This window comes from Puma concolor, chromosome B1 (genome assembly GCF_028749965.1).
Source record: "Puma concolor isolate L17-30 chromosome B1, mPumCon1.1.hap2, whole genome shotgun sequence".
Lineage (NCBI taxonomy): Eukaryota > Metazoa > Chordata > Mammalia > Carnivora > Felidae > Puma > Puma concolor.
In genome coordinates, this window is record NC_141670.1 from 15,007,298 (window position 1) to 15,030,128 (window position 22,831).

The 22,831-nt window shown below is 45.9% G+C and overlaps 1 protein-coding gene across 5 annotated transcripts in view; it reads left to right on the plus strand.

Annotated features, from left to right (window-relative positions):
* The window catches only part of STOX2 (storkhead box 2), a 227,623-nt gene that overhangs the window by 95,375 nt on the left and 109,417 nt on the right, over positions 1-22,831 (plus strand). The window contains exon 1 of one of the 5 annotated variants that reach the window (XM_025933114.2): positions 12,274-18,421. The exons of 3 other annotated variants lie outside the window; for them this stretch is intronic. In XM_025933114.2, coding sequence (XP_025788899.1) covers positions 18,256-18,421 — 166 coding nt within the window. In that variant the 5' untranslated portion in view covers positions 12,274-18,255. Of the gene's footprint in view, positions 1-12,273; positions 18,422-19,990; positions 20,040-22,831 lie in introns of those variants that run through there. One more of the 5 variants, XM_086703168.1, reaches the window with a different exon arrangement.

Sequence of the window (22,831 nt, forward strand, 5' to 3'; positions counted from 1 at the left end):
GTATATTTGGATGCCATATTCTGTGCCTGACTGTCTGGTACCTGCCCTACTTCTGCCACGTGTTAGGTAAAGTTGGAGTCGACAGGGAAGCCAACGACCGGACCGGGTTGCAGTTGGAGGTGAAGGAGGGTGTTAGGGCAGCACCCACGAACCCTGAAGGGGAGGCAGACCATGGTTAGAAACACAAGCCAACACATAGGTGACTTCCCAACGGGGGGATCTGGCCAAGAACCAAAGACAGAAGGGAAGAGAAAACACCAGGCAGACTGAGAGTATGGGTTTAGGATCCATGTTGAGTGCGCAACAGTGTAGACCGTCTCTGGCGGCAGCGTGAAGTATATGTGCACGGCACTGGGCAGTGAGTAGGGCTTGTAGAGGTTGGAGCCCTACAGCTGAGGAGGTGCAGAGACTCATGGGACCGTGCCATTGTGTCGCCTAAGATGAAAATCTCTTGAATTCACGGACCCAGGCTGTGGAGGGCTTTGAGTATTACGCTTTCTATCCTATCATGTTTTACTGACAGGAATCGTTCTTTCTAAAAGTTTACTCCCTTCCTCTTTGGAACCCCAGTGGTGTCCAAATCTGCTCTGTATGGGAGAGTGGCCAAGAGCTGTACCAAGGGGATGGAAGAAAGTGAGCTGTGCCCTGGCTGGACCCCGGGGGGTGGGAGTTCCTGACTCGGGCGGTGTTGTTGAGTGGTTTGTGCAGATGTGGAGGATCATGGGGAAGATGGCAGAATTCCTGGGCGTCTCGTTTGGTGGGTATGTTCTCCCCCCCCCCCCCCCCCCCGGCAAATTTTCTTTTCCCTGAGCAGATGCCAGAGTAGAGCCAGGTTGCTACTTCTGTTTTTCTATTCTCTTTGGTAGATAAAACAAGCTTATCTTCCCCCCCCGAAGACTTAAGGTATTAACCAAATAAATACTAAATGGAAATCCTTGACTTGACTAAGTTTTGCCTCATTTGCTCATCTTCAATGGCAGGGACTTCCTGAGTGTAAGCCTGAGCCAAATGCTTCACATTTATTATCTTGAAATTTTTATTTTATCTTATTTTGTTTTTCTTTTAGAGAATGAGCCGGGGAGAGGGTCAGAAGGAGAGAGAAAGAACCTCAAGCAGGCTCCAGTATCAGCACAGAGCCCAAGGCGGGGCTCGATCCCACGACCCTGGGATCGTGACCTGAGCTGAAATCAAGAGTCGGACACTCAACCGACTGAGCCACCCAGGCGCCCCACATTTATTATCTTCTTTAAATTCACCACTAACGTAATATTGTTCTCATTTTAAAGATGAGACGACCGAGGCTTACAGAGATTAAATAAGTTGTCCAGGGACACAGAAGTAGTGAGAGGCAGAGACAGGACTTAACTGAGATCTGACTTCAAATTCTGTGTTAAGCATTGCTCTGGCAGAACCAGTCAGATCATACGTAGCAATTCTGGGCTCCTAAGAATTCCTTTTTACTATTCCTGTTGTTTCAAAGTAAAATTTTACCATAACCTTCTGTATTATTATCTCGAAATCACAAAGAAATAGACAAATGACTTACCATTTATTTATTGTTAACTCCAGCCCTAATCAACTCCTCTGTATAGAGATACAGTGCTTATATAGACCTCAGAGCATGTTCATATTTATCATCTCATGGTAAGAACGTGCGATGGAGCTCAAGCCAGGAAGGGGACCTGGCAGCTTCTAGCACGCTCCCCGCCTTTCCTAAATGAAGATGTCTACTCATAGAGGCTTTGTGATCTGACTGTTATGGGGAACGTGAAAGCCTGGCATAGGACTCAAGTTTCCATATGTCTGTTCTAGTGTTCTTTCCCTACACTCGCTGTCCCGCCCAGAGCCCTGATCTTTCCCAGAACCTCGCTGAGTTTGTTGGGTGAGAAAGCACAGGCTCAGAGAAGTTAAGTGATGCTTGCTAAAGAAGCCAAGCAGAGTTAGTGGCAGAAGCAAGCCATGAGCTTCAGAACCCCGATTGCCATCTTAGCGTGCCTTCCATCACCCCACCCCAGCTCCCCAAGCCTTGCCACGCTGTGCCTGGTAAGGGCTGCCCTCTCCGTAGGTGTCAGAGTGGGCCATGTTGCCTTGAGCCCACTGAGAGGCAAACGGAGACAAGGAGCGAGAACCATAACCATAGTATATCTCATTGTGACTTATTGTGAAAATACTAAAGGGTGCCTGGGAACTTTTGTTCCATGAGTGTGTGTGTGTGTGTGTGTGTGTGTGTGTGTGTTTTACCCCTCTATTTTTCTTTTCCATGTGTGTGAAAAAATCAGATTTTATAAATACTAAGGGATTCTTCCTGTTTAGAGACCACAAAAGAAAGAAAAAGAAAGAAAGAAAGAAAGAAAGAAAAGAAAAGTGAACTGCTTGCTTCCATTTCAAGCAATATAGCTGACTCTCTATCCTGGAAAGCCCCAGATTAGAAAAAATAAATCTATAAATTTCCAGGTGAAATATTTCATCGTATTTCTTGGCTCTTTAATCTCATAAAACAGAGATCTCCATCCACCATGAAACTAGCAACTCAGACCCAAGGGAACTGGTTTGTTCATGCTGTGCAAGGAAACTGGTAGACAGGGCCAACTGCAACAAGGTCTGACTATTTAAAACAGCAATAACAAGATGGAGGGAAAAAAGAGAGAAAGAGAAAGGGGGAGGAAGAGAGGGAAGGAGGGAGGGAAGAAGAAGGAAGGAAGGCAGGAGGGGAAGGCAGCAAGGAAGGAAAAAAGGAAGGAAGGAAGGATGGATGGGGAGGGAGAGGGAGGGAGGAAGGAAGAAAGAAGGAAAGAAAAAAGGGAAAGAAGGAAAGAGGGGGAGGGAGGGAAGAAGATGGGAAGAGGGAGGAAAATGAAGCAGGAGGAGGGAAAAAGAAGGAAGGAAGGGAAGAAAGGAAAAGAAGTAACAACAATACCCTGGGAGCCAATATGTGTTTTGACGGTGTTGAATCATTCTCGGGTCTTTGTGTTGTTGGGGAGAATATGGAGATAGTGGTTCACTTTAGATTTTTTTTTTAAATTGAGAATGTTTGCTAAAATAGGGTAATCACAGAAAGAGTAGAACGAGAGGAAGCGATGGAATGAAGAGGACAGAGGGCACTTTGATGATCTAATGTGGCACAGTAAAGAGCTTTGTGAGCTTTCCAGGGATCGACCCCTTGCCTTGGCGGGCAGAAGTTGTCTCTGTGTCCAGCCCCGGACCAGGTGTAGGGTGTCAATTAAAAATCATTAAATTAGCATTTACTGAGCACTAATGAATGGGCAGGCACTATTCTAGGCTCTTGATGTGTATCTCACTGAATCCTCTGAATAACCCCATGAGATTGGCGCCTTTGTTTCCCCCGCACATTACAGAGGAAGAGCTGAGGAAAAACAGTCACCCGGCTGGGAAGTGGAGATACCGGGATTTGGACACTGACATATGAATTCCAGAAAGTTCCTTGTAGCTCCTAAACCATGCTGCCTTGGCAAAATCCTTGCAGGGAAATCCTTGCCCTGGCAAAATTCCAAAGAGGGGATCCGGGAAACCACATGCCCTCAAGATGGCTCAAGGCCTCTCCCCTCCATTCTCGTGTCTCAGCAACCTTCAGCTGCACACCGCGGGGACCCATTGTCCCGATTTCTTGGGTACAGTCCAGTGCTGCGTTCTTGAACTCGCATCATGTATGAACTCTGACAAGTGCACAGAATCACTTTCTCTTAAGCTTTTATGTTTTGGTGGCTGGGGTTGTGGTGGGGGTTACAGCAATCTGTAATGACATGTGGAAGCCCACTGGATATCTTCTCATAATTGATGCATACACAGGGCGAATTTGGCCTCTCACCCCAAGCAGTTATTTTTCACTCATTACAGCGTCTAAATTTAAAAGATCACACTTGGAGAGCCACCAATTCATTAGCATATGGGTGATGACTCCGGAGACATTTATTTGTTAATACCAAACATGGATGGGTTCCCTTATGCCTAAAACTTACATAATGTAGGTTTAAAATTGTATAATGGGTCTGGAAAATTCCGTAGAAGGCTTGCTTCCAAGGACTTGGAGATGTTTAAAACACAGTGTCTGGAGCTAGGAAGCAAGATCAGATATCCTCTGGAAATAAGTCCTTGAGATTTTGGAAGAAAACCGTGTCGCAAAACTGTGACCCTTTCTTATCTCTGGGCTCAATATTCTTTTTCCTTCATTGCCTTCGGTCTCTTTCTGGTAGCTTTGAATTTGGGTTCGGCCTTTTCCCACTTCTGGGGTATTTTCTCTCCTTTCTTTTGAGAAGCCACCTTGATAGACAGGTGAAGTTTCCTGACTGGCACAGAGATGTGTCCGCACGAAGCCCGAATGTAGGCTGAGGCCAGGGTTCGACCGTCGCACGTAGTCTCGTTTGTGTGCCAAAGCACGTTCCACGTGTAAAATGTTAGGAAATGTGGCATTCTGTCCCTGTCCTCTGCTGCCAGTCTCCTCAACTTGGTGGCCCACAGGGAGCCACCACTGGTGTCTTAACACAGCCCCTCATTCTCTGTGGGAAGCGGGAGAGAGCCAGGGAGGAAAATCCGGGAATGCTGGGTTCATGTTCCCTTCTCAAGGAGCATTTGCCATCACGTGCCAGTTACCTGAGCCAGTTGCCATTATGTTTTTTGGTAAATGGGGTCATAGCAGAACCGATTCAATCTACATCTTGGCCCACACTAAACTTTTGCTACAGGCCTTCGGATCCTCACCATTTTTACAAATATACTTTACAAATTACAAATATACTTTTATTTTACATTTACAAATAACTGACCGTCCTGGAGACTCTACTTGTCCCCCCACTTTAGATTTATTTATTTATGGGCTCTTATAGAGCACAACTTACATTTTTTGACTGACCTTCCTGAAAGTAGGGTGACCAGATGTCCCTGTTTGCCCAGGAGGGCATTGGTTTAAGTGTTTTGTCCTAGTCTAATTAATAGCGTCCCTTTTACTTTAAAAAGTGTCCTAATGGAATAATAAATAATACGGTAACTCTAATGAAAGCGGCTGCAAATGATTTTTAGGTTATAACTAATCCTTTGTGTTTGAACTAGAGGGTCCACAGCACCTTTAAAATACCAAACGAAGAATCATAGGAAGATTGAAGATTTTTATCCATAAGCCCAATTACTTCAACTCGAAACAATATTTCAAGCGGACTTAGCAGAATGTATTAAATAATCGCATCTGTGTGTTTTTCACTCTATATTAGGGTTGAAAATGTTGTTAGTCGTCATTACGTGCTATTACCTAGAAGTCCTATATTTTGCTGTAAGTTGAAGTACTTATTCTTTTTTTTTTTTTAACGTTTATTTATTTTTGAGACAGAGAGAGACAGAGCATGAACGGGGGAGGGACAGAGAGAGAGGGAGACACAGAACTGGAAGCAGGCTCCAGGCTCTGAGCCATCAGCCCAGAGCCCGATGCGGGGCTCGAACTCACGGACCGCGAGATGGTGACCTGAGCTGAAGTCGGACACTTAACCGACTGAGCCACCCAGGCGCCCCGAAGTACTTATTCTTAAATAGAGTCTGGAATTTCCATAATCTGGGACCTTTTTTTTTTTTCCCTTTCCAATTTTTGTAATTTGATAGAATAGGAAACTATTGGGGCTTTGCTTCTTTTTTGATATATGATTTTAATTGTTCATGTATAACATTTCCTTAAATTACAGGAAGCCACATGTTGGAAAAAAGATCCATCCGTTACAATCCATCTGGGGTACAGTGTGGGTTTTCACTGGCTTGGGAAACGGGTCTGTGGTGACCTGTAAACAGAACTGAGAAAAGAAAACTTTCAAGATTGATTAGTCTGAAGGAGGCGTGTGGATTTAACTCTAAATCTCATGCACCATCTGTACAAACCAGCCGAGGGAGTCATTTGAGTCATCTGAAGAAATTTGTCTTCTGTTTTACATGCACATCTATTCATAAAAACTTATTAATAAGATTACGAATTTGGGGGCTGTTCTGGCAGTATAAAAATGTGTATGAACTTCATTCATACTATGGAACAGCAGTTAAGAGAGAACCCTTGCAAGTGCTCCCATCAGTCATTCCAGAGGCAGAGGCGGGGCGGGGGGGGGGGGGGGAGGGGGGCAGGGGAAATCCTGGACAGGAGCAGAATCCTGGTTCTTCAACCTCTGTACGACATTGGGCAAGTCACTTACTGCCTTTGGGCCTTCATTTTTGCATCTTTAACGATGATAACTCCTGCCTTGCTCACCTCTGACCTTGGACACTCCATAAACTGTCAAGTCCTGTGCAAACATAAGGCAGCATTTACTATCCCTTAGCTGTAAAATGGATCTGGGGGAAAACGACGTAGATATGGTAGCAGTTCCTTTACGACCAAAATCCACTTTATGTATCCATGGCATTTGTTGCATTTCTGCTAGGACTGCAGCACTGAAGAGGGTCTAAAATTAGCACAGCACGGCACACATTTATTGAGGGCCTACTTCTGGAAAGGCACGAGGCATCACTGATGAGTAGAGTGAAGCTGTCCCTGGCTACCCCATTTTAAATCGCAAACCATCAGCCTCAGTGTTTGTTCCTGGCTTTATTTTCTCGCATCACACACATCACTATTTCACGTCCTCTATAACTTGCTGCTCTCTTTGTTTATTGTTATCTCTTCCCATTAGGGTGCAGGCTCCTTAGTGACAGAACGTTTTGTTCTTACTGCTGTTATTTTGTTATCCCAGAACTTCTGGCCTTTATAAGCACAGAGCAGGTGCTCAGAGCACATGGGTTCAGCGCACAAAACGGTCCTTGGTCTCAAGGGGCAAACAAGCCAGGGAAGCAGTGGGAATCTCTGTGCCATATTACGTTGTGTTACAATGTGGCGAGTGCCGTAATCGGAGCAAAACAAGGGCTTCTCACGCTGCAGGAGAACAGAAGGGCTGAGGGAGGGAGAAGGTGGAAAGCTTGTCAGAGGACTGACCACAGTTGGAATCTGGAAAGATGAGTGAGAGGTTTTAGGAGGATAGAGGGACCACAGGCATCTCCGGGAAACAGGACAGCTTCCAAGAAGGCCAGGAGATGGAAAGGACGTTGTTGAGGAGTAGGAATAGTTGAGCTAGTTGGGCACACCGCAGTGAGAGCCCACAGTGATTTACTGGAGCATCAGGAGAAAACGTGAGGACTTGTATTCCTGTTGGTCTTCTAAGTAAAAAGTGCAACAGAAATGAAGACTTACAGATCGATGCCAGGGCCTGTCCTGGGTGAATGTGTCACCGGGTTGGAAATACATGGTGGAGAGGCCATTTTATTTCTGTGTGGCCCCGTGTGTTTAACTTTTAGGATATTACTCTCTGTTGCAGATTATTTGTGCTCAGAAAGTGGGTTTACAGCTCCCATGATCTTCAGATCTTGTCACGGGATGAGGAGTAACCGTGAAAATAATTGCTACCCCGGCCAAGCCCACTGGTCACCTCGTGGCAGGATGCTTCAAGGAATTGGTCAACACAAAGCTATAGTATTTTTCGTTATAAAATGATGGGAGGTAACAATTTGGCTGACCTTTTCTGAGGACGAGGTTGGTACCACTCACAATAATCTGAGGAACCCACCGATACTGTGATTTTTAGCTGGTCGTCTGTGGTTAGTCAACTGTGACACTGTGTCGGGTTGTGACTGATGTCCGGTGGCCCAGTGGAGAACTCAGTCTACCTACTGAAGCTGGGCAGTGGGAATAGACATTCCTCAGTCTCACGTGCACAGGGTAGCCCTGACATGTCTGAGGATAAATGGAAAGATTTCCTTAATGAATTGTTGATATTACCATTTGCGCCAGTCAGGCAACTTTCTATTCTTTTCCCTCTCAATCTATATAGAGGCGAGGTGACTCAAGATTTTTCATTCGCTCAACTCACTCAGATTGTTTCCTTCGGAGGCTTGTTGGATTTCATGGAGAGAACTCAGTCTTGGTCTGTTTGGATTTCAGAAAAGTATTAGGCCTTTCTAGCGGATGCCTGTTCTCTGTGAGAGCGTGCCTAGCTGCCCCTGGCTTTATAAAAAGTCATATTTTGGTGCTATCTTTAATGACTCGAAGCCTTGTGAGCACAGCTTTAGGGTCTTTACGTGAATGAATACAGCCGTGCCATGTGCTAATTTGCAAAGACAGATCTTCAGTGTAAGGAGGATTGTCAAAGAGGTGGTTACGAAGCTGGACAGAGGGACTACGCACCAAGGTTAAGGTGAACTGGATTCTTTCGCTCAGCTGACCACCCAGGTGAACTCTTCTGATTTTACGGAAAATATTTTAAGCATTTTGAAGAGAGACTTGAAAGCCTGACACAGGATCCTCATGGGTACTTTTCTCAAGAAGAGGGCAGTATATCTTACTAAATATGTGGCATATTCAGAGTAAAAACTGGCCACGAGGTTTACCTCAGGTAACAAAACTTGTTGAACAGAAGTCAGCCGCTTCATGGTCAGTGTCAAAATCTTATCAGAGAAGATGGTTAAACGGTTTTATGCTTTCCAACCGCATTCATGTGTGATTTGGGGCTTCTCCATGCTAGTTAATATAAAGACTGAAATATGTAATCTTTTTATTACTATGTAGTCTGATTTTTGCCTTAAACTCTTTAATATTGAGCCAAATTACTGATGATCAGTTTCCATTTTTAATTGAAAAACTGGTTTTGAAGTGTGTATTTAGACAAATTAGGCATACGATTACATATATCTTAATTTTTGACATTTAAATTTATAATGCAGTCTTATTTCATTGAAGATTTTAGGTTACTCTTTACCTTTGGCAAGTTAACACTGATTTTCCATGTATGGCCAGCTGCTCCATCCTCATTGCCTTGACTCGGGCCTCTGGGAGGTAGGAAGGCAGTGGAGACACAAGAACGTGGTGATGATTGGGTAGAGTGAGGGGCATGAGATGGGTGGGAGGGAGCCGTGGGAGAGAGAAGCACGGGCTGCCTCATCCCCATGTTCTTGCTGTATGACACAGGACGGCCAGAGTGTCATTCGCCGTACGGAAACGTGTGCCGGGGAGCCAGAGGCCAGGAGAAGGGGGGTAACAGTGACTCATTTTGTGTAACGAGCAGTTCGAGTTTGAGTGTCTGTGGAGGATCTGGGGAAAGTACTCAGTTGGGGGAATAGGGATTTGGAGATCAGGGGAGAGGTCAGATGGTGAGAGTTTGGGGAAAGCATTCACTTACAGCGGTCAACACTAAGCGGAGGGTGTTGTTGAGTTTGGCTAGGGAGACCGAGAAGGGGAAAGCAGAGTGACTAGGGACGGATTCCAGAAAACGCCAGCGTTTCGTGGGCAGGGGGGAACTGAGAGGTGGGAGGAGAGCCAGTGGAGAGGGACAGCGAAACAGACAAAGGAGAGACACATTTTAAGAGGAGAGAGTGGGCACCAGTGCAAACAAGAACCCAGATAAGGACCACAGTCGTCAAGGGATTTTGCAAGGGAGAGCTTGTCAGTTACGTCAGCAAGAAGAAAAATGTGTGTGTATCATATTTAGGAGTTACGTAGTATTGGAAAGTATGGGAATAAGGGCCAAAACATGTAGCATAAACAATAAGTGCCACAAAGTTCAAGAAAGGGGGGGACCCAGAAGTAAAATGACTCCCCGCTTCTGTGTGCGGAATCACCAGTCCGTTAAACCTTGGAGGTATCCGCGATCCTCTCCCCTTGGCCTGCCCTCCTCACCCATCGTCTCATACATCAGCCGTGTAGATCTGCAGGTTCTAACCTGGTGGTGTCTCCTATCCACACTCCTCCATGCTTCCAGGGAGAACTCAAATTCCAACTCGCATCGAGTCAAGAGCTGGCCTTCTGGGGTGGGTGTCCTTCTTTTCCAGATAATGTCCCACTCACTCTACGGCTAGGCTAATAAAAAAAAGAAAACAAAACACAGCATTTAAGAAAGTATAATTCATATTCCATAAATTCACCAGTTTAAAAAAAAAATTATTTTACATTTATTTATTTTTGAGAGACAGGGAGCGAACGGGGGAGGGTCAGAGAGAGGAGGAGACACAGAATCCAAAGCAGGCTCCAGGCTCCGAGCTGTCGGCACAGAGCCCGACGCGGGGCTCGAACCCACGAACCGTGAGATCACGACCTGAGCCCAAGTCGGACGCTCAACAGACTGAGCTACCCAGGCGCCCCTCACCAGTTTTTAAGCGTTGGATGTGTTTTGATACATCTGTGCAATTGTGCAGCCGTGGCCACAGTTCGGTTTAACCGTATTTTCATCGTTCCAAAAAGCTTCCCCCTGCCTATTTGCAGCCAGTTTCCGCTGGATTAAATTTATAACCACTCAGTTATGTCTCTCCTTTGCTTGGTAGTCACGGTGCCCCCGTTCCTTGTGAGTTATGCACAGCCTAATTGGCCTAAGTCTCAAGCCCTCCCTGCACTCACTGCCCCAACATGCGTTTCCACCCGTCTCTTACGATTCCCTGTATCTCCCTGCCTTTCAGCTGGACAAGACTATTAGCTGCCGCTGTTGACATCTGACCATAGTGTCATTGATCAGGCTACTTTTGCCAGCTGGCAGACACATGGAGTGTTAGAATGGAGTGTTTGTTAATTGTATATATTTATGTATGTATGTATGTATTTATTTATTCATGGCAAACACTTCAGTGTCTGCAAACTTAGAAGAAATTTAAAAATTGTTTCCTCTCCCTCTCTACAAACTCCAGTGCAGCCTCGAAGGGCCCATTTTCCACTCCGATTTCGGTGGCACGTGACCCTGCCCGTTTACCTTTGAGCTTGTTCTGGGCCTGTGGCCTACCTGAACTTAGCCTGCGTTTTCAAAGCTGATAAAGGAGAAGATGTGTGCGGCCGGCGTGTGCGAGTATAAAGACCGACTGGCAACGGCACGGCCTCACACAAAGCCACTTCTTGCCTGTGGCTTTTGTTCCATGCAGTCTCTTCTTTTTATCTTTAAACGTTTGAAAAAATGTACATTTTAGTTAATTTTGAGTTCAGTGGCAACAAGTGGATTCATATTGTTGGGCAGACCATCCCCACCATCTACCCGGAACTCTATACTCACTGATCACCAACTCCTCCTCCCCACCCTACCTAGGCCCTGATGACCGTGATTGTTCTTTCTATGGCCGCGGGTTTGTCTACACTAGGTACCTCATTTAAGTGGGACCACACAGCTTTTGTCCTTTTGTGTCTGGCGTCTTTTCGCTTCGCTTGGTGTCTTCAAGCTTCATCGTCCACGTTGTGACCTGTGTCAGAATTGCCTTCCTCTTTAAGGCACTGTGCCATTGTATGGACAGACCACATTCCTTTTGTCCTTTTGTTGGTGGACCCTTGGGTTGTTTCCACCTTGTCTGAACTCTGTTCTTGACCCCAGGAATTTCTCCACTTTAATCAAGGTGTGCTGGGTACCACTGAATGCCCCGGCTCCCGAGTATGCGGTAGCTGGGCTGGGTGCTGTTTTCTTCTTTTGTTCTAAAACCGGTCTGTGGATGCTATATATTTCCACTGTCCAACTCAGCAGCACCCATCAGGGTCAGTGAGCTAGCTGGTAGCATCCTTGACCCCCACTGGGATTCAGCCTCTTTTGTAAATTTGATACAAAGCAGGGTTTATAGAACAAAGGGATCTAGAAGGGACTCAGGTTTTAAAAATGCTTTCCCCTCTCAGTGATCAATACTAACAAAATTGGTTGTCTTTTACTGATGCCTTCTACTTGTCAGCAGTGAACTGGGACATTTGTGTATTTATCTCAGATTCTTGCTGCAACCCTTTAAGAGAAATCTTACTACCATCACAATAGAAAAACAAATGGAACCCAAAGATGAACTTTTCCCAGGCCCCCAACAAGGATATGGATATAGTACCTTGGACATCACCATGCCTCCCTGCTCTCTGTTTCTCTCTGCCTGCGATTAGTCTGGTCTGGAGGTGGGCATCACAATTATGCCAGTTTACTCCAGCAACAGTCCTCCAGATCTCAGGCCCTCTTGAGTTACTTCTCTTTGGTGAACCCCTCTGTCCCCAGACATTGCTGTCTTTAAAGGGAGCATTCAGGGGCACCTGGGTGGCGCAGTCGGTTAAGCGTCCGACTTCAGCCAGGTCACGATCTCGTGGTCCGTGAGTTCGAGCCCCGCGTCAGGCTCTGGGCTGATGGCTCAGAGCCTGGAGCCTGTTTCCGATTCTGTGTCTCCCTCTCTCTCTGCCCCTCCCCCGTTCATGCTCTGTCTCTCTCTGTCCCAAAAATAAATAAACGTTGAAAAAAAAAAAAAAAAAAGGGAGCATTCATTGACAACCGTGACTCATTATGGCCCTGTTAGGAGTAAATGACAGGTGACAATGTACCTAAGTGGAGAATAAGAGAAATTCAGCTTAGATTTTGATAACAATAGAAAGAACAAATATACATGCATTCTCCTTATTCTTCAGAGCTCTCTTAACCATGTTTCCTCCTATGGATTTATCACTTCCCAGGGTGTTTCAGCCACCACCTGTCTAGCATCTTTTAAGAAAGACCGTAAGTATTGGAGCTTTCTGTTAAAATTGTTAACTAGCAGTTTGGGGCCTGGGTTAGGGAAGACAAGATGTGGATAGACTTGCCCTGGGGACAGAGCCTTGGTCAGCTACCTTAGCCAGCTGCCTTCTGGAGGCCAGCATATCCCAGGCCCTACAGACGTGCGAACATATATACATATGAACATACGCGTGTAGATATGTGTCCCAGAAGAGACTCCTCCGGTTTTCCATTTCACAAGCCTCTGAAAAAGCCCTAGTCCTTCAAGGGCATGCTCTTTTCCGACTCGCATCTAGCTTTATGACCAGGGTCACCCACCTGCCCAACTTCAAGGTGTGCATTTATGTCTCTCTTTTTTTTACTAATCAGCTCATTTGTCAAATTAACCTATTAATCTCATCTGCAAATCATGTTTCAAGAAGAAGCAGAAAGATAAATTATTCACAGACTCAGAATTCTCATTTTTATTTAACAGGTATTTTAATCACAATATTCGATGCCTCTATCACATAACATACATAAATACGAGAATGCCTATTTCCTTTCTGCGCATTTAGGTCACTTACTGTACTATAGTCGCACTTGGGCAGAGAAATGAGGCCACAGGCAACTTTGGTTGCAGTTTCAATGGAATGTCCCCTGGATATTCTAGTTTGGGGAGTCTAATATGCCATTGGAAATTGCCAGTGGAATTGCAGTGGGCGTCCCTGCATCCCAGAGTATTGTGAGCCTAGGAGGTCCTGGATTGAAATTCCTCTTCTAGGTGACAGGGTCAAGGCTCAGACCTGTTACCACTTACGTTTATGCTTGTGTTCATTTTTCACTCATATCAACCTTTTCTTTACTCCAGAGATTTTTCTCCCTGATCTATTATTACATGTTCAGTCTGTAGTCAGGGTGGGCTTTCTAATGTCTGAGGGGGGCTTTCTGTGCACAGCAAAGATCATTTACAGATATTTAGGTCTTTCATTAATGCTCAGTATACGAGAGATACAAATTCAAAAAATCAAATTTTCTTTTACAAGAGATACAAATGGAAAAAAAAATGCCCTTAAGTTTTTAGATTCGGTTTACTCTGTTTGTAAATTTAAAATGATAAAGTAAAAACTATAACTCTTGGGGGAATGTTGAAAAAATATTTGATTAATTCAAGTTAAAGACTATAAAGTCCCTTTACTCAACAATTAGTTCCATTCAGAAATACGGTTTAGTCCATTCCCTTAAAAATTTAAGCCGCATTTATAAATTTGGTATATTTAACTTTTAAAGATTTTATTTTTTTTCATTAGTTCTTTTTTAATTTTTTTTAATGTTTGTTTATTTTTGAGACAGAGAGACAGAGCATGAACAGGGGAGGGGCAGAGAGAGAGGGAGACACAGAATCTGAAACAGGCTCCAGGCTCTGAGCTGTCAGCACAGAGCCCGACGCGGGGCTCGAACTCACAGACCGTGAGATCATGACCTGAGCTGAAGTTGGACGCTTAACCGACCGAGCCACCCAGGTGCCCCTACTTTTAAAAAAGCACTTATTACGTCTGACTGGGAAGGCTTCAAACCAGATCTTCAGAATACTCACTCAGGCTTCATTAGTCATCAAATACATGCCAGGCATTACTAGCCACTGGAGATACAACTGAATAAAACAACAATGAACAGCGATGAGTAAAACAGAAAAATCCCTTGCCTTCATGGAGTTTATATTCTTAAAACTCTCAAGTTCATTAAACTCTTAGAAACCTAAAAAACTAGAGTTTTAAGTGAGAATTTCAAAGTCAAATTTCTTACACTTTTCCACTTAGAATCAGAAGTCTAAGATCAATTATACATTTGAGTTAGAATCACAAAGCAAACGTGTATCTAATTATCAGCGTCTATAAGCTCATATGTAAATACCAAATGTACAAATTATGCTGGAGCCTGATTTTAAACATTACACTGTAAAATTCATTTGCTTTATCATTTTTCCATTGAATTCTAAACTTGCCTAGTACTGAATACTGGGTTATGCAACTGAACTTCCTTGAGAGACGATGGGTGACCCAGATACAGGACAGTCTCATTTAGGTGGAGAGACTTGGAACCAGTACTGAAGATCTACAAGTTGGGTGTGAGCGGAGTGAATGTTTGCACAGGACACACTGAGTCTCATTTTCACAGTGGCTACAATCACAGGGGTTTCCACGTCCACTTTCTTCCGAGAGGATTGGTTTCGTAATGTGCTATTTACGAGATTCAAGCCTTACCTTCATAACGTTTCTTGATGTTGCCACCTGATTCGGATGGATAAATTACTTAACTGTCCCTAACTCTCCTACTCCATTTACTATCCGATTCCATTCAGCTAACCCCACCTATTTGCTCTTTGATGCTTCTGTGTCTGGCTCCTTGGCCTTGCCTCCAAGGGCACTCTGTTGGGTAGGTACACGGGACAGTACCACTCCCCTCTAAGGCCCACACTCAGAGGTGGCTGAGGGTAGCTCTCCTCCCCAAACCTCCATCACCCCACCCCATTTTTTTTTTTTTTTTCACGTGAACAATGAATATTTTCTCAGTTTTAAGTCAAGGGCAATTCAGACTTACTCTCCAGGAAATTCCTGGCTGACCCCTCCCTTCAAACAGATTCCCTCTTCTGAGCTCCTTCTATTGAGAAATTCTAAAACTATCTGTGCGTCTTTGCTCAAAACCCTTCAGCAGTTCACACTGCACTGGGAATAGAATACAAAATCTTTAATACAGCCTGCAAGTCCTTGCACGATCTGGCTTTTGCCTTCCTCTATGACCTCATCACACGCGTTCCTCTTCTGCTCCAACTCCAGCCCCACTGGCCCTCCTTCACTTCTTCCAGCAGAGGCCACACTCACTTCCTACCACAGGTCCTTTGTATGTACTGGTCCCACTTTCTGAAATACCGTGTTCCCAACTCTTTGCTTGGATGACTCCTCATTCCCTAGGTCTCAGATGAACATTTTTTTTCATAGAGGTTATTCTTCTTTCTAGAACTTAGCACACTGGTGCATTTATCTGCTTACTACCTACACCATAAACTGTGTGGGGCCATGTGTGGTATTCAGCGCCCATGACAGGGCTGGCATATTCTAGATAGTCAATAATTATTTGCTGAATGAGTAAATATCACATTTGCCACAGCAATCACCATTAGCCTTCAGTCAGAACTATTATAATCATTCACATCACCACTTTTGGCTCATGGGAGGTACTGAGTAATTGTATGTTGAATTGGACTGAGAGATCTAAATGTCAATATCTCATGCATTTTTATTTTATATTACCTTTATGGTTCTTTACACATTTAGTCTTCTGTAGCTTCTAACACTGTGGTCTTTCTGTTCTTAGAAGACCTCTTACAGTAAAGAAGTCATCTTAGCAAAATGTGCCTTCTGGGGGAGTCTCTTTTCCTAACTTTTAAAAAATGTCACTAAACTGTGGCTAATTGGTTTACAGTTGTAGTAAATTTTGATTAGTGTAAATATAAGTTCCATATGATACTTAGTGATTTTATTTGTTTGCTGGCTTGTGTACTCCCATTATCCCAAGAGATAGATTAGTTACGCTGGCTCCTTAGAGGAGTTCTGGCTCTTTAGAGAGCAGCCTTAAATTACTGAATAGAGGCTCTGGTTCTAGATTATCTAATGCTTGTGGCTTAAACCCCGCCCCCATATGCATAGTTCTTCAAGAACCTTGCTGCCCGCCCCCACCCCCAACAAAGAATTCAAGCCTCCGAATAGCACCAAATCATGCTAGAACTCTTGAATCTTAACCATTTAGAGCCTGCTGTTTTTCTGGTTTTGTTTGTTTGTTTTTGTGGCATCAGCCTAAGGTCATAGCCCCATAACATTTCGTATCCTTGTCTCTGTAACTTGGCACCTGTGTCTACGAAACAACAACATAAAAATGATTCTGAACGTTGCATCGTCAGTAATAAAAAAGCGCAAAAATGTACAATAAAGTATACTGTCGAAAAAAAAATCAGGTTTATTTTTGTTGTTTAGAACACCCGAGCATTTCTGGAAACCCAAATGGGGGTATAAGCGCTTTGAAAACAAAAAACCAAAAACAAAACTGGCAGCCCGCACAGCGTCGTCGGGGTCCGCAGCGTTGTGACCGCGCGCCTTTAACTCGGCGTGACCTCGGCGTCCCGGCCCCGCGCCTCGGCCCCGGGGCGGCGCATCCCCCTCCGCCCCTCCCGCGTCGCGCGCATTGTTGTCCTTTAGCGATTGGTTGCTGGACCAGAAGCAGCTGTGCAGAGCCGTGCTGTGTAAAGGACCTGAATGCAGGTTAGCGGGCTGCTGGTGACTTACACGAGGGATCCAGGGAGAGAGAGGAAGAGCCGGAGACCACCTCCACTGCGTTTCCCAGGCGGCGTGGACCAGGTGCCCCGGCGGTTGCGGCTGTCGCAGGAGCTCCCGGTGGCGCCCCCTTCTCCGGCTCTAGCTGACTCCGGGGTTGGCGCAGGTGGGCAAGACAGGACACCTCAGATCTCCCTGTTCCCACCGAGGGGGTTCTGTCTCTTCCTGCGAGGGGGAGGGACTATCCTAAAAATATGTAAATATCCGAGCACGGACTCCGGGCTGGGGCTCCCGCCGAGGTCCCCGCGCCGCCGCAGGGTGTTTTACATGAAAATGAGAAGCCTGACAGGATCCGTGCTCTAACTTAAGGCAGCTCGGTGATTAGCATGAGACTGGGCGGCTGCCCCGCTTCCTGCCCTTCAATAGCCATTCTGCGCGCTCGCGACCGGGCGTTGGTGCCACCGTGCGGGTGTGGATCGGCAGGCTCGGCATCGCTGGCAGCCATGGCTCCAGACGCCCCCTCGGCCAGTAAGTAGGAGCATGCATGTGTAGGGGGGCACATGCGTGTCGGCGCGCGCGCGCGCGCGCGCGCACACACACACACACACACACACACACACGCACACACACGCACACCACCCTGAGCCTGGGAAGGAGGAAGATTGACGAGGCGCTGCAGTTGCGAGGAGGACTCGGGCTCTTCCTGGAATCCGCAGGAGCCCGCCTGCCGCAGCTGCTGTCTGCAGAGTCTGCTCGGATCCCTGTGCACACGCGCCCCCCATTCGAGCCTCTGTAATGAAGACTGCCTCCCGAGGACTGCAGGGGAGGCCGAGCCAGCCTGCGCCCGGGACTGCGGGCCGCGCGGCCGAAAGGCCCGGGGGGACACGACTCGGACGCTGTCATCCCCACGCCTCGCTCTGAGCCGCCGGGTGCGGAGAGGGTCTGCCGCCGCCCCTCCGACTTCCCGGGCGCCCGATCCCGGGTCAGCCCCGGAGGAGGCCTCGGCTTCCTCATTTGTTTGGGTCTTTTGTGCCGTGGCTCACAGTTGGCTAAGCACTCCTGCGCTGAATCGGGCCATTGTCTGCGCTCCCATTGCTTTCACGCTGCAAGTCTCGGCGCCCCCACCCTGCCCGCCCCCTCCCCGCCTCCTCCCGGCCGGGGAGCCTCCTAACGTGCCTTTCCCCCCCAGGAATCTGGAAGCTATAAGCCGGGCGGATTGCAAATGAAGTGTAATGCATTGTGGGACGTGTGTAAAATCGGAGCCTTCGCCGTGGGGGTGTGTGGGGGCGTGGGGAAGGCCGGACCCGCCGCTGGCGGTGTAGACGCCGACGAGGAGGGGCTGGGAAAATGTGCGCAGAGTCCGCCAGGGTCGTGCCCGCCGTAGACGGATGAAGCAGCGCGCTGCGCCCCGGCGCTGAGGCCCCCAGGATCGGGGCGGCAGGTCGCGCTCCCCCACCATGAAGAAGACCCGGAGCACAACCTTGCGGCGAGCCTGGCCTAGCTCGGATTTCTCCGACCGGGCCTCGGACCGAATGAGGTCCCGCAGCGAGAAGGACTACCGCCTGCACAAGCGCTTCCCCGCGGCCTTCGCGCCCCAGGCTTCGCGGGGCTACATGACATCAGGTGGGTAGCCGTGTTTCTGCCCCCGGGCCGGGTCCGCGGGGCGTGCTCGGTGCGCCGCCGCCGGGGTGCTTAGGTGGGAGCACGGCCGGTGATGGATGCGATAAGTTATGGGGAAAGCAGGAAAAATTAGCTCACATCCACCATTTTGTACCTCCGCAAGATCCACAGCAGGCCCTCTCAATATGGGGTTTGAGAGCTATTAGTTAGGTAAAATAAGGGAGGGGGCCGTGCCTGGCGCTTTGGCTGCAGGAGATAAATGACTGCAAGTCTCCTGCGCGGCAGCCTCCTTGAGCTTTGTGGGAGAGCCTGCGTCCGGGGCCGCCTGCAGTAACGAGCTGGCCGGCTCCTGCATGGTGGCCAGTTATCCTGGTGGGTATTTAGACAGCCCCTTGTGCCTACAAGGGAACAGGTTCCGTGCACAACTCTGGATGGTTGGAGTCCGGGAAGAGCCCCGCATACGTCTCAGAGCTCGTGTGATTTGCACGCAGACAACTCTGTGGGAGCTCATTGCATGCATTCCGTGGGGTAATGGTGTGTATGCGGATTGAGCGCTCACATGATTCTGTGTGGATTTAACATATGTTGCCTCGAATTAGGTTGTATGGAAAGAATGGAGGCTGTATTTGCATGTCAGACAGGAAGGACGAACAAAACGGTGAATGGAAACGGAGGCTTTAGAAAGGGTTTCATCATCGTAAAACGCAGGGCTGTTAAGAGCATTTCGGAAGGAGCCGGTTCCCTTTGGCAGCGCGACGGAATGGCTTTGGCTGTGACTTGGGAACCCAGGGGATAAAATACTGGAGGAAATGCCGAAGGAGGCAAATCCTGGAACTTTTTCCTTGTTTTCTCCTTACTTATTGTTGACCACTTGTGTGCAATGGTCAGACATCAATTTTTGTTCATTTTTTTCAGTTTGAAAGAAGTGATTTTCTACCAAACACAATGTGATGGAAGAGATGAGATTATATTTGAAACCACATACTATTCCAAGTCATCCCGAGCCCTGTCTTCACTGGCGAGGTTGCTTTAAGCGTGTGGTTGGTGCTCACAGGGTAGCTTTGCTATCTTTCCCCTTAAAACAGCAAGTTTCTTTTTTTTTTTTTAAATATGTATTATCCCTGGGATCAGTACTTCATGCTTTAAAAATGTCTTGTGATCACATTTCCATAAATATAAAATCTAAATAAAATAACCATCTTTTTTATCGCAAAATCTGGCTACAGAGGATGTTGTACTGTTTTGGCAGTAAGGCGCCCTCGATTCTCTCTTTCATGAAAAGCCAGATTTGCAAAGTGACAAGTATAGTTTATACGTTAGTAATTCAAGTCAATCACTGCTGTGGTTGCTACAGTCTTCAGACTTGTGATTGTAAATTTTGAAATGCACCTAAATCGAAATCTAACCTCAAAACACATATGTACATAAACTCATGTCTGCACCGAGTGTTTCGATACTCCCAGGTCTCAGATGCCTGGGTTTGAATGTCTTCATTCCACACTGAATGGTTCCTCTCTTTTTTTTTTTTTTTTTTTTTTTTTTATCCCTCTTCAGGAACCAGTACTGACACCAAGTGTGAAGCTATGGGAGGGCAGGTGGCCATAATTTCTTCAACAAACCTGTGAGATTCTTTAACGATTTCAGGCATATTCCCATAGAGCCTGTTTTTATCTGTCTTTGGCATGGCTTCATTATGATCACATTTTCGTTATTTGCTGAAGTACTTCTCTGCGTTTGCCAGATCTGCGAGGTGTTTCTGAAGGCGTGGGGGAAGAAACTCTTAATGTTATTTGATTCTCTTTTCTTATTTCATTTCTTGATCTGCACATGGTAAGCAGGTCTGACAGTGATGTTGAGGGATAAGCTGTTTCAGGATAGTGGTTTTCTATGCAGATTGAATGTTAGGTACCTGCTGACAAAAAAAACAAAAAAACAAAAAACAAAAAGCCACCAAAAAACAAAAAACCCAAAAGGTGGGGGACGAAGAGCTGTGTCAATCATTCGGTATTCTCTGGAGCGTCCCTAAGGGCCAAGTGCCTTGCTAGATTCTCACCTATCTGTTAGGTTGGATGTAATATGGTGTGCCCAGCGAGGGAGGGGTATTATTTATCCATCCTTAAAACGTTAGCTAAAACACGTAATGAGTGGTGTTGGTGCTGATGGAAGGAAATGGTAAATATTAAGACAGACACCTACAATGAGCGTTGGGAGAGTAGATGGAATCGCTCATATGCATCTTTTGTGTGTTTGGGGTGGGTATCTTATCAATTTCCTTTTCAAAAATGGTTCTTTTCCAAATATGAAACTTGATAGGAATAGATGGTATATTGAAACACTCAGAGATCATTTACAGGAAGTTCTTTTCCTCTTACGAAAGGTAAAGGAAATCTACTTGTATCAAGTTAGTGACTCTGGATATAAACAGAGGCTCTGTCACATAAAATGAAATAGGAAATGAGGCAGCTGAGAACATGAGTCTTTTCATATTCTGTTTGTCCAGTCATTTGGCATAATAACGACTGGTATTATCATACTTCATTTTCAGTAGAAAGAGCTTTTTTGTTATTGAGTTCAAAGGACAAAATAAGTTAGAGAGTTACTTAAAATAAGGAACTTAAAATAACTTCACTTGAGACTCTTTTTAGAAATCCACCTCCCCCACCCCAACAAATGTTCCTAAAAAATATGGGGGGGGGGAATCACTTTTTTTTTTAACTTTAGGAAAGAAGAGAGAGAGAGAGAGATCCTTGGGAATTTTAATAGCAGTTGTTTTGGTCTGGTGTACGTGTCACACAGTAGACACTTGAAGTTTACCTCTGTTTATTAAGGCCGAATTGCAGGCGTCCGTAATAGCTTTCTAATGAGACAGCACCATTTCAAACAGCCTTCTCTCCACTAATAAGTAATTACCAGTTTGAAATGTGATTTATAGCAGTGGGCTTGACATTTAGCCGTGGCTTTTTCGTATAGCTTCAGGATAAACTACACTTAAACTCGAGAGGTTAGAACAGGCGCATATAAAACTTAAAAGAGATCCTCTGGAAGTACAGAGAATTCTGAAACTTCAAATCTTGACGACCATGTCTTTTATGACTGTTTAAGCTCCCAATTCATGCTACCAAATCTAAAATAACCCTAAGAATTCACAGGCCTCCTTCTGGCAACCAGCAAGTTCACACACAGGCCATGAGATGAATTCCTTGTTCATCTTGACTATTAATTTCCCAATGGTAGTTTCTGGGCAGAAGGGGGAAAATCTTACCTTTTGTTCAAAACAAGATGAATAACTCAATGCCCAGGCATTATCTGAAGAAGAAAAGAGGTTAGATCAAACGGATGTGGAATCATTCTGCGTTTTCTAAAACTAGATATTATGACATCAGTTAACTAGAAATAAAAGTCTGTCTCCCCCCGGGGAGGGCAATAGCTGTATAATTTCTAGCGCTTTCCACGTGAAAACATGCTCACATACCTCCATGAAATAATTTTCAAGACCGCAAACCTTTTGTCGGTGAAGCTATTAGAGCCTTAACTGTGTGACCTCTTTGCACAAATGTTGCTACTAACTTTACATTTTCTTCACTCTCTTCTCCCCCAGTCCCGGGGAAGAGTGAGTCTAGATGTTCCACGTGTAATGCCATCAAGTCGGGGGTATTCTATTGATCAGGAGTTGGAAAGTCAGTTTCCCACATAAAGGTTCTACAGAGCATGTCCATCAAAGCTGTTGCTTAATGCAAGATATCTCCAAACTTAGGGTGCTTTTAGATTTTAAAGAATGGCAGAGCAGACAGTTTTACCACTATGACTTTAAAGGGTTGGAAAAGAGAGATAACACAAAAGGCCCAAATTGGCATCTGAAGAAAATTTAAATCTGTTTTGTCTGCCGACCCAACTGATGTCATTGGTGGGGCGGAATGACCAGCACAACCACCTTGATGACTTTATTAAGTTTTAATTTTATAGAAACTAATTCTGGGGCACAGCTGACTGTGTGTCCCAGATCCTTCTGTTCTGTTATTTTAAGAGACATGAGAGTTTCCTGGGAGTGGAGGATGGACACTCGAGGTTCCAATCTGGGCCTGCCACCAACCGGCTGTGTCCCTGGCGAGTAATATGACCTCCCTCCCGTCTGTAACGGGTCCTTCTGGTCCCTGCTTCCATTACAGAATTGGGCCCCGCGGTGACTCTGTAATGAGCCATCACAGGACTCGTGAGCACTTACACAGAAATCGTTAGAAATAACCTTTGCCCTTTCTACTTATTGGAGTCACGTGCTTCCCCGTATGTGGGGTGTGTGGGAAGTGTGCTTATTTTGCAAAACAGTCCTATTTCCTGCCGTCCTCAAGCATTGTGTTAAATGTGCGCGCGGCTTGTGCTGGCCAGCAGAGTGATGCGGGAGGGAGGTGATGGACG